A 13,001-nucleotide genomic window follows, 5' to 3' on the forward strand; every position below is an offset into this window, starting at 1 on the left:
ATGGGCTCAGGATCGCAGGGAGATACCGGGAAGTTGGTGCAGATCAGGTCAATAATGTGACCTCCCACGTGTGATGGGAGTCGCACATGTTGGATAAGCTGGGCAAGGTTCAGGGCATCCAGAAGGGCCAGAGCCTCCGGGGTGGAAGGGGAATCCAAGTGTATATTAAAACCCCTAATAGGAGGTAGTTGGGGTAGTTAAGGGATCGTGGCACAATAATGTCCCCCAGCGTTTTCAAAAAGGCTGCCGGCGGCCCCGGAGGTCGGTACACCAGAGTCCCCCCTAGGGTAAAGTGCGGGGAGATGGTCAGCACAAAATCAAGCGCCTCTCCCTCTGCCCCCCTCTCCTAGCTTCACTGGTAAAACGCCAGGATTCCCTAAATACCACCGCAATCCCCCCACCTCGGCCAATAACCCTGTCTGCCCTTATAAGCTTGAACCCCCTGGGTATAGATAGTTCCACACGTCAGTAGCTCCAAAATGTCAGCTGAGTGCTTCACCATGGAACGAGCATTAATAAGGGCTGCCTGAATTTTAAGGGCCCCCTTAGTGGCGGATGCGGGGACGGGCACTGGAGCCAGTAAGCAGAAGTCACAGACCGGACATTTCCTCGTGGGGTTGGCCACATCCACCCTGTGACCTATCATTGTGCTACTGGACTCTCTGATGGCAAGCAGAGCTTTCTGTGTGTATCTGCGCGTTATGCGAACACACTCTGGTGCCGGGTCTTGGCCAGTTTGGGCAGCATAGCTGGCCCTAGGCCCGACCAGGGCGCGGACGGGCGCAGACGGGCTTTCCTTTGGCGTGCCGCGCGTCCACTGCGCGTCCAGCCGGTCATTGCAATTTATAACTTAGCCCCACCCCCAGCTAGACCGCAGCGAACGGCCCCACCGGGATCTGTGTCCTCACCCAAGATGGCGCCTGCCCTCCACAAAATCGGCAATTGCAGCAGCAAACGGGACGAATCGAGTAATCTACACGTTTGCGACCACAAAAATGGTTCATATATGCAGCCCTTGGTCTGATCATGAAGCTGTAAAGTCTTTCAAATTCTTTGTCCTTCACAATCAAGATCCACTTCCAATCCTAAAGTCTCTATATTATATTGGCCTTGGTTTAAAGGCTGATATAGTATAATCAATGTTTCCGAACACCCCTCTACTTTTGAAAGTACAGTTCCCATTCCCCTTTTTAGATATAAATTCTCTCTCTGGCTGCAGTAACTGGGTCACAAAAGCACTTGATTCTATTATTCCTTGTGAAATCAGAACTTTTTTCAGAATACATCCGTCTGCCCCCCCAGTATTCAGAAGAACTTCCAGAGGCCAAGAGACGCTACAAGAAACTAGAAATGGGGTGGAGATCAACCAACAACCTAGCTTCCAAAGTCCTTCCCAAACAGGAGCTCAACCTTTATAAAAGATTGGTCTGGACTACTGGAGCCAAGCATTATCATGAGTGGAAAACATCCAACAAAAATTCTTCTTAAGACTAAAAAGATCTTCTCAATGTATTGCATGCTTGCTCATCCTGATGCAATTTTTCTTCAGTTATCCTTACCCAACTGCTGTATTCAGATCATTCTGATTTCTTTTAAAATACAATTTCTATGTTATTCAGCTCATTTTGCTCGGACATGGCTTTCAATTGTGCATCATCCCTGTCCTCTTCTACTCTTTCTTCACAAACTTCAGCTTCTGTCTGCTTATGCTTGGATTCTGTAACCAGTGATAACGTTCTTTTGACTCTTATTGCAACTTTATCTGGTTCTTCCCTGGATCTATGCCCTGTAAAGATCACTAAAGGAGGTGCCTTGTCTCTTGCTCGATTAGTGACCTTGCTCTACAATACTTCACTCAACTCTGGCAAGGGACCTTCAAAAAAGCCTTTAATAGACCACTCAGTCCTCTCTAATTATAGGCCCATCTTCCTGCTACCACTGACAACAAACATTTCTGAAAGCTGACAAACCAACAACTGTCTAAGAATTTTGAGGGTCATGACCTGTCCGGTTTCCACCCTAATTTCAGTATAGAGACTGTGCTGATTGCAGCAATAATTTACATCAAGTAGATCTTAGACTATGGTGGATTATCTGCTCTCATTCCCTTAGACCTTTTAGCAGCTTTCAATACCATTTCTCTTGATATCATGCCAAACAGACTTGACACTTTCGGCATCAATGGCACAGTATACAACTGGATCTCGTCCTTTCTACACGAACACTCTCAAGCTGTGTCACTGACTTATTTTCATTCTGATTTTAAACACATTATGCACCTCACTGACCCCCTTGATTCCCCACTATTTGACAACTATGTTACCCCTGGCTACCCTTATCTGTCCTGTCTGCCTTTGCTTTTATGCAAACAACGATATTCTGCAGAATCAACAAAATGTCTTCGGATTCTCTAAGACTAAATGTGAATAAGGCAGAGGTGCCTGAATATGCCAAATCTGGTTCTCCAGTTGGTGGCCTGTGGCAGTGCTGTAATCCCCTCTTCAACTGCTCGGAACCTTGGCATAACATTTGACACTATACCTTTTCAGCTCATATTAATAAACCCTCACAAAGCTACTTATTTATGCTGAGGGCGATTAAGGAAATCCTACCAATACTCCCCAGATCCTCTAGGAGTACTCTGGTTCAAGCACTGATCACCTAAAAGTTGATTTTTTTAATGCTTTGGACATAGGTCTGCTAGCTAACTTCTTTACAAGCTGCAGTTTACTCAAAATGTGGCAACCTGCCTTATCCTAGGGTAAACAGCAAAACATACAAGATGATGGACGGAATGTTGCACAATGGCAAAATATTCACCCCCAGTCATAGATCTGGGTTTAATCCATTGTTATTTTGCTCACCAAGCCACCCCAGTTCAGACATGGCCATATGCAAATCAGTCTTGACCCTGTGCCTCATGGGAACAGTCCAGACCAAACTGCCAAGCCATGTCTTCCCTGGACCGGAATCAAGCATCCTAGGCCCAGTTTCTGGCTATCAGCCGTCTTCAGCCAGGATAGCTGGACTCCAGTGGCTTAGTGAGCAAGGGACCCACGTCTGGGCACACCCTTCCCACTTAGGGTGAACAGCAAAACATACAAGATGATGGACGGAATGTTGCACAATGGCAAAACATTCACCCCCAGTCACAGATCTGGGTTTAATCCATCGTTATTTTGCTCACCAAGCCACCCCAGTTCAGACATGGCCATATGCAAATCAAGTCTTGACCCTGTGCCTCATGGGAACAGTCCAGAATGAACTGCCAACCCATGTCTTCCCTGGACCGGAATCAAGCATCCTAGGACCAGTTTCTGGCTATCAGCCGTCTTCAGCCAGGATAGCTTGACTCCAGTGGAGTAGTGAGCATGGGACACACGTCTGGGCATACCCTTCCCACATAGGGTGAACAGCAAAACATACAAGATGATGGACGGAATGTTGCACAATGGCAAAACATTCACCCCCAGTCACAGATCTGGGTTTAATCCATTGTTATTTTGCTAACCAAGCCACCCCAGTTCAGACATGGCCATATGCAAATCAGTCTTGACCCTGTGCCTCATGGGAACAGTCCAGACCGAACTGCCAAGCCATGTCTTCCCTGGACCGGAATCAAGCATCCTAGAGCCGTTCATTTGCATAGTGCTTCCAAAACTGACCCTTCAGCCTAAAGTGATCAAAAATAACATTTCAAAGAAATAAATATATGAACTACATACCTCTTGAATGTGTGATGCAACAGCAGCCTTGGTATCAAAATCTAAACCTTGGATTCTTTCAATAAATTCTTCTTTTTTCTCACACTGAAATTAAAACAGGTAGACAAAATTAATTATTACAACGACTCCTAAATGTACATTCAATTTAATAGCTACTATGAAACAAACTATGGAACATGGGAATATCAACGATCACTTTGTCACTATTGTACATTATGAATCAAACCATAACCATTTCATATCAGTTTCATCAAACCCATACAGTCTCAGCTAATCATGCCACTAAGATAAAAACAGGAAAAAGTGCTATTTCATTACAATTGCTATGTGATTATAGTGCTCTTTATCCTTTCACTACCTCCTTTACAACTAACTGGGTATTGGCTTCTGCAGGAAAAGAAAAAGATTCAAACAAAGAATGTGATGACTTTAAAAGAATGTGGATCCCACAGTGTGCGAGCCTCCATTTCTATGCATTAGCTCCACTCCTTATCTCTGCATCACCGACATAAGTAGTTAGGTCATGCTCGATTTTCAATGTTTTTATTGTAACAGATGAGAAAGACAGTATTATTCTTACACCTGTTATCTCTCGGGGTGGCTTTTTTGCCCTGTGTTAGCTTCATGGCCTATCATTTCTGAACGGCCACATGCATGCAACGTCAATTTCAAGGTTGTATCCTGTTTCACAGCAGTTCATACCCGTTTATAGGGTCCTGACACTTCATACCCTTTTATAGGGTCCTGCATTCTTCTTGTGTTGTTCCAAGCTGTCATCGACCGACCGTGGCTGATTCAGTGTCTTTTACTTTCTCTTATCTCAGTGTCTCCATGCTTTAATGTTTCTCTGCAGAAACCAGCAACCACCCTCTCTGGGATCTCTTGGAATTGAAAAGTCGGGAGGAACTGAATTGTTATTACCTTCCCTTTACTAATGCCAGCTTATTTATTCAAGTGTTACTTTTACTGTGCCTGGTAAAAGGGGCAAATAAGCGTAACATATGGTAAAGATTTTTTCTGTAAACATGTGGCACTCATGGTTCTAACCCATTGCTTTTCTCTGTCTTATATGAATCACTTTATACAGAAGTCGGATTTCATAATAATGACGATCGTTCTTTTGTCTACTGTAGTAGTAAGATCATGAATGGCTGAGGGTTTTGGTCCTCATTGTAGATCTGCATGAAATCTTTCAACTGCTTGGAAATTTCTTTCTTCCCACCTGCTTTAAAAACTCGCAACAGCATGTTTTTCTATATAAATGTTCTTCTTGAGATGCCTGCGTCCTCAATTCAGGTTCTTAGCACATTTTTCGGAGGTGAATGCCACTGGATCACAAATGTTGATGGGCATGTACTAATCCTCTCAGCAACAGACAAGAAGACATCCTCCGATTCTAGCATAACTCTGGTTCACAGTCGGCTAACAATAGGAACTACTTCAGGGGTGTGGAATTTAGTAAAATATCTATTTGTTTATGGGGCAGGTTGCATCATAAATCTACTTGTCCTGTAACAAAATCCACTTGCCCCTGTGGTGCCATGTAGTGCAGCGACAAATTATGGCAGCAATCTCATTATATAAGAGCTCTGAAATAGCCTTTCTGATTATGTCAGTGCTCATACCATAGTAGTGTTTGAATACCTGCAATCCCCATATGTTGCCACGTTTCCGCATATCTACATACTGAGGCTGATGGTAGTGGTAGGCAATAGTTCCAGGGTTACAATGCCCTTTTGAGTCTGTGCAAACCTACTAACTTGCATGTTTTGAGGGTTTTCAACAACTCTTCTCTAGTCTTTTCCCATACTGAGAAATGTTGGAAATACACTCTTGACAATGGCAGGCGTAAACCTTCTTCCAGAGTTGGGAAACAAGTGGTTGGAGTGACAGTGAACTTGCAAACACAGATTTTCCAATGAGCGAATCTACACATGCACATTTGTTCATGCTAAAATGCAGTTCACAAATATTTTCTAGGAGTACTATTTCCTGTCCTACTTCTGAAAACTCTTGGCAATTCACAAATGTCGTATAGCTACACTTAATGCAAGGACATATACCATGGGTGCACTTTTGAGACCTTCTTTAATAATTGGGCCCCAAATGTGGTCTGGTGTTGACCGTGACCTTGTGTGTTTATTAAATTCTCATTCATATATATATATATATATATATATTTTTTTTTTCTCTCTCTCTCTCTCTCTCTCTCTCTCTCTCTCTCTCTCTCTCTCTCTCTCTCTCTCTCTCTCTCTCTCTCTCTCTCTCTCTCTCTCTCTCTCTCTCTCTCTCTCTCTCTCTCTCTCTCTCTCTCTCTCTCTCTCTCTCTCTCTCTCTCTCTCTCTCTCTCTCTCTCTCTCTCTCTCTCTCTCTCTCTCTCTCTCTCTCTCTCTCTCTCTCTCTCTCTCTCTCTCTCTCTCTCTCTCTCTCTCTCTCTCTCTCTCTCTCTCTCTCTCTGCTTCAGTAGTTGTTTCAGTGCCTTACATCATTTATTTATAGCGCTCACCCTAATAATAAAGGCTTTTAATTAATGAACCATAAATACAAGTTTGAACAGAATTAACATATGGGCAAAAATATTACCTTAACTGTAGACAGTGCCCTTTCCTGATCCATACTGTGGAATAGTAAATTGGCAGCCAAAGGGTTTGTGCTGCAAAGGGCTAGGCCTACTTGTCCCAAGGACAAAATACACATGAAAATGTTTTGCCCATGACCCCAAACAATAATGCCTGTCCATCGGGCTTATAGAAATTCCACATCCCTGCTGCTTTCATGAACTTTTCTCCAAATATTCAACCGGTCTGATGTTTTTGCTATCCCTCCTCAGCTCTGTCATGTATCTCCACCTTTATTTCATCCTTTAGCATTTGTTCACAGCAGGATGTCCAGGAACCTTTAATATTATTGATCATTGATAATCCCCAGAGAATTGGGGATTCATCTCTTCCAAGAACTGTCCAATAATTTTAAAATCTTAGTTATTTGTTTTTCTTTTGGTATTCCCACCATCATTATCTTCAATTTGTTTTTATTAGCGATCTGCTTCCATTATTTTCAACTCTTACCTGCAGCTTCTAAAAGACGCTACAGTGCTGAAAAGGTTCTGGTTTTAAACACAAATATTTTCAGTTAGTGAGGTGGGGCTTGTCACTCCACTTATTATTATTATATTCTTCAGAGGCTGCAATAAGGGATCATGGTTTAAATGGTCACTTCATTGGTCCTCCAGCTCTGTTCTTACGTTCAGTATTGTGCTCTTGTACAGTTTTTAAAATTGTTTTTCAGAACAGTATTTATTTTCAACTTCTCCATATCTCCACTCGGTATGGCCCATATCATGGTCTCAAATGCCAGGGTATAATTTGCATAAAGCACAGTCAAACAGTGGATTCACTGTTTTTCTAAATGACTAACTTGGCGATCATCACATAGTTCCTTCCATTTTTGATCATGCCAACATTGTTTTCATGGGATACTTTGATCCACCCCCAGTGTTTTGGTTCAGAAGTAACCAATAGTTGCACTGGCATGATACCTTCTTGGTATGTGTGCAAACATGTTTTTCTAGTTTCAGGCATCAGAATTCTTTTTAGTCAACTCTGATGTAATTTTCTTTGAGCCATTCTTAAAGGCCTTGCCTCACTTCTTTAACCCACAGTTTCTTGGGGTTAATGTTACAGTAGCATAATGGATTTAGATTCAACACACATTTCCCGCATTCAGCCGTAATATTAAGGGTTTCAATTACTTTCTATACTTTTCAGGGCTCACACTCCTAACACTCTTTACCATTTCTGAGGATTTGATTAGCAACTAGCTCCCATTCCTGAGTGAGTAGCTTCATGTACTAAAAGCTGATACCAAGTTCTGCTTTTTAGGTCGAAGCCTGCGTAGGCTGCGCATGCGCAGTCTCGCTGGTGAGATCTTATGACTTTGAGGAGCTTTCACTAGCGGGCTTTAAGCCCCGCACCTCTTTCCCATTGGCCGGCGTCAACGTTTATGCTAAACGGTGGCCAGCCATTAGGAAAGAGGTCATGGTGACATATTGTTTCTCTTTTTCTGCCTTCCCACTTGGACGGACTGGCTTGCCTTCTTTCTGCTGTAAAAGCTTTGTTATCTTTATGGGGTCAAACAGATGGCCCCATAACAATAACAAACCAAAGGAAAGCAGGCCGAGGCCGTCCAAGTGGGACAGCAGAAAGAAAAAAAGTCTACGCGAGCACTTGTTTCTTCAATGCTCCATTTCTAGTAAGTTCCCTGCGTGACGTCATTTGAAGAGCGCTCCCTTGTAAAGTATTCATCATGGCATCATGCGCACCCATCCACCCACCAAATCCTGGGCACAAACACCCCACTTCCATGGGTCAGTCTCTAAATTTCGCAAAGAATCTTATGACGGCCGTGAAGGGGTGCAGCATGCGCAATGTAGTTCCAGATTTGCAGTGCATCGGCGCGATACGATGACACACCCGTTGTTAGGAAACAGACACTGATGACTCTTAAACTGAGTCTGGAGTCCATAATAAAGGGTGAATCGTTCACAGTCGAAACAAGAAGGACAGTTCTTAGAGTTTCTTTCATTAAAGGCTAACGAAATATCAACACATCAGCTTGTGTATTGCGGACATAAAACTTAACTCGTTATTAAACTTATTAGAAACATAATTTCTTTTTCGGAAATAACACTATATTAACACTACGAACAAAAATGTAGCTCGTGGACGTTGTTTGAGTTTTTTTGTAAGCCAGAATAAATTGTGTCCAGGAATAAGTTATTATGAGCCAGAGGGATACTTTCGAACTCCTGTCCAAGATGGCGGCCTGTGGGTTTCGTGCTGGTCCTCTCTTTGTGTTGATTACTCATCAATGCTTCGCTCTATGGTGATGGGCTGCTGGGGCTGAAGACGCACAGCCGTATCCGAACTACCTCCTAATCTGCGAGAAGCAATTCCGGCTGTCTTCCGAGCTTCACGCAAGTTAGGGTCTGAGCCTGTCCTATTCACTTTCCCCACACAAACTTTCGCGTCTCTTCTTTTACCCTGTAGCCTGCGCCATGTCCGAAAGTGAAGGCATTCTGGAGCCCGGCCCAAGCCCCGACACCATCAAAGTCACAGTCAAGACCCCAAAAGACAAGGAGGAGTTCGCTGTGCGACAGGAGAGCACGGTGCGCGAGGTACTGTGAGAGCGACGTTTAACAGGAAACCGCGCAATAGCTTGTGCACTGAACATTTATATAAACAGGGCAGTTTGTTTAGCACTCTGTAAACTTTTAAAGGTCTCTTGCTAGTCCCTATCTTATTTAGGACTGATAATCTTTGCGATCTTGACTGAACATGCAGTTCTGGTTTACTCCATGGTGAATGTAGGCGACACAGAATATATTTGGTTATTTACTCCTGGCATAGGGTAATCGAGACCTCTAGAGCTTTGCACTCAGCATCTAGCTTGTATGCAGAATGACTTTAACACCTTAGGAGCTTCGTAAATAAACCTCCCCAGTGCTGCGCTGTCCATTATCCAGTGCTGAACTGGACGTCCAGCGGTCGCACGCAGCACTGGGGAGGTAGTGCCTGTGACGACCGTTGGCCGACGGCAGCACTTAAGGAGTTAAAGGCAGTCTTGCCGTTTTTAAGCAATCTGAATAACAGGTGTTTCAGTTGTAGTGCTCAATTGATAGGAAAACGAACATCATATTTTGCCCTCAGGTCATTTGGTCTCTTGATCCGCAGGTGGGAAACAAATGCCAGCAGCGGGTTTTATTCGTGTACACGGCTCTTTGCGACACCTATATTAATCTGCGCTGTTGTCTATGTTTACTTCTGTATTTAGAGTTCCTAGGTTTAGGTTCCCAACCTACTGTGCTTGACAACAACACTGTGATGCTAAATTTGCCTCCACCTCCAGCCACTATTTTCTTCACCCTAGGCTTTCCACAGGGCCCCCCCCCTGCGCACATATGTGCCCCGAAGGCTGCTTCGTACCGTTAACACATTGCAGTTTCCTCATTGGTGTGCTGATTATCGGGCTCTGCCATTGGTGATGTGCTCAGCTTAGAGATTAACGCAGGGCTAGTGCATAGCACGACCAGTGGCTCTATTCGTGCAATGTGTGTGCTGGTGCTTGTTATCTCAGTGCATTGCCGGCCCAAGTCTTTACCCTACCCAGTGTTTTGGATCCGCCTCTCCGAGCTTCCACACCTCACAAGACCATAGAACACCCCTACAGAGCCACTCGCCTTCTCCCACGTGCAGCTGCACATATATCTGTACTACGCACTAGCAGGGGCGTAGCTTGCATTGCTGCAGCATGTGGAAGTGTTTCACCTAAGTGCATCCGATAATATCGATGTATTAAGTGGTACTTATTTAAAGCGATAGTTTTAAAACTTGAACTTAGAAACATTTATGCGTTTCTCCACCCTCATGAGGATGCCATTAATGAACTAAGAGGCAAGTCAGTTGTCATGTGCATCCTGCGTGGCCTAGATTCTCATTGCGTTTGGCGGAACATTAATATTCTATTAAATCATGCACGCAAGAGGTATTTGTACAGAGCCCATTCTGGACTCATGTATTTCAAGGTGCTATCCTATGCAATAATAAAGAACAGGCATTGAAAATGCAATAGGTCTCGCCTTTGAATAAGTTAAAGCCATTTGCTTTGCTAATGGTATTCCATAGCAAACCAAATGGCTTTAACTTAATCAAAGGCGAGACCTATTGCATTTTTAATGCTTATTTCATTAATGCTATGAATCCATTTATTACCCGGGTATGAAATATCGGCTTGTTTCATTAATGCTAGGAATCCCTTTATTAAACTGCGTAAGAAATATCGGCTTGAAAATGGAAGGTTGTAAGCTTTTTTTTTCCCTTAAAAAATCATGCTCTCAACTAAGCTCCTATTTTGTATTCAAATTTCTCTTTAAGATGAACTGATGATTTTCAGACCCCTCCACTTGTCTGATTTGAGGCAGACAACCATCTGGCAAATACAGCTCATACAGGTTTGAAGTTTGTTTTAGTGGGAAGAATAGATTTAATGCATGTAGAATTTGACTTGCATTTTATATTACAGAGGCAAAAACAATATTCTCTGAGTTTGTATCTTTCACTCTGACCTACTTTATTTTCTCACTATTCACACTCAACTGTATTCTACCGGAGTCTCTGCTTTTACTGGCACTCAACTTGGTAATTAAATACCATTCAAAGCCCACCAGCTGCCATGCTGTCTAAGACCACGCATCTAGCAAAAGCCAAATGTCAAGTTTGTTCACAAATTTCAGGATATCGAAGTATGCAATTTTTAAACAAATCACTGGAATTTTGCAAGAAATAGTCCTCTTCCAACATAATGGCAGCACAAGTTAACACCATCAGACTACCATGCAAAAGTACAAGCAAAGGCACCAATAACAAGACTCCCCAAGCCTCCTGTTCAGAATATTGTGGTGACCAACAGACTACCCACCCTGGATAGCAGCTCCACCACTCATGCCTTACTGGTGCAGTTGACTGCTATACCACCCAAGAAATAACACGCTGGCAGCATGCTACCGGCAAACTGTCAGTACTTGTAGAAATTGACGTTGGCTATAGAAGCAAAAGCGTTCTTTAAAATAGTGAAAAGAGGTACATAATATATGAATGTAATATATCATCGTAAACAACAGGTGTCAGGAGCAACAGGCAGAAAGAAAATAAGTTATTATCCTTTATCTGTAGTTCTCCAGCACTGGAATATTTCATAGATTCACATGCTTGAATCCCACAGTACCCTAGAAAAACAGTGGAATCATATGTATAGACTACAAAAGGCCCCAGGCCCTTTAGTGCAGTAACATATCATAGTCATTTTAAAAACAGAGACCAAACTCAAATTCAAATCGATCAGGTTGCCCCACCCTTTGGAACACTCCTGTGAGAAGCTCCAGTCCCTCCGATTTTTAGAACACAAATGTAGATAAACACCCCATAAAGAGAAGGTGAGCTTCCCAAGGGAGGAGGGTGAGTCGCATGTGAATCTATGAAAAGATTCTAAAACTAGAGAACTACAGTTACAGGTAATTAACTTATTTTCTTACTACAGTATTGGACATACATACATACGTGTATATATATATATATATTTGTTTTTTTCTAAACAAAAGATCGACGCACTCCTCAGGTCACTTATTCAGTAATTGTAGTTTATTCAGCACAGTTTGTTGGTGGAAACTGTGCTGAATAAACTACAATTACTGAACAAGTGACCTGAGGAGTGCAGCGATCTTTTGTTGTAAAATTGATATGCAAGGTCAAGTCTGACCTCGACGCCAGGCACCTGCTGTGAAAAGCGCGCACTGAATTGGGACTGATTGCTTAAGGAAAAACATATATATATATATATATATATATATATATATATATATATATATATATATATATATATATATATATATATATATATATATATATATATATATATATATATATATATATATATATATATATTGGCAGCAATGCATATAAATCCAATGTCAAATGCATGTAACGGGTAAGAAGATTGTGGGAACAGGTTAATGGCTCACCTTCACTGGAAAAGATGCCCTAATATTGTTTGGCCTACTGCTGCATAATTGAACTGCCGCTTCCAAGCAGCACTGCTGCAAAAAAGTGTGTCTATTCTTCCAGGTCAGTGCTCTGCAAATCTCTTGGAGACACACACCGGCAAACAAATAATTGACGTGGACACAATTCTAGTAGAATGAGCACACGTTGTGTGCAATAGCGTGCCAGCTTTCTGGTGACAGAACTGAATGGTACTGGATATCCATCTAGCTATGCTCTGTTTTGAGAGAGGATAGCCTTTTCTTTGAGCGCTAAACACTACAAATAGTTGGTTAGATTTGTGAAAACTTTTTGTTTAATCTAGGTAGAACTTTCCGCACCTTTTGACATCCAAAGAGTGTAATGCACTTTCTGCTGGCTTCTTAGGGTCTGGGAAAAAAGGTTATCAGAAATACTGGTTCAAGTCTGATGGGACTTTTGGAATAAATTTAAGGTTTGTGTGAAGAATTATCCATAAATTGAAGGAAAGGTTCTTGAATGGGGAGAGCCTCTATCTCACTAACTCTTCTGGCTGCATTAAAACCAAGAGTAGAGCTACATTCCAGAACAGAAATGTAATATCCACTTTGTGGAAGAATTCAAAATGGTCTTTCCTTAGTTGTGAAAGTACAGTGTTCAGTTGCCAAAGATGTTGAGGAGGCCTCACTGGCAGGAAGACCCT

General features: G+C 42.5%; 1 protein-coding gene across 4 annotated transcripts in view; it reads right to left on the minus strand.

The window, feature by feature from the left end:
- The window catches only part of CCDC88A (coiled-coil and HOOK domain protein 88A), an 822,041-nt gene that overhangs the window by 492,289 nt on the left and 316,751 nt on the right, over positions 1 to 13,001 (minus strand). For all 4 annotated transcript variants that reach the window (XM_078649494.1, XM_078649496.1, XM_078649495.1 and 1 more), the window contains exon 6: positions 3,726 to 3,809. In XM_078649494.1, the coding sequence (XP_078505620.1) occupies positions 3,726 to 3,809 (84 nt within the window). The remainder of the gene's footprint in view (positions 1 to 3,725; positions 3,810 to 13,001) is intronic.

The sequence above is a fragment of the Lissotriton helveticus genome, chromosome 6 (genome assembly GCF_964261635.1).
Source record: "Lissotriton helveticus chromosome 6, aLisHel1.1, whole genome shotgun sequence".
NCBI classification, from domain to species: Eukaryota; Metazoa; Chordata; class Amphibia; order Caudata; family Salamandridae; genus Lissotriton; species Lissotriton helveticus.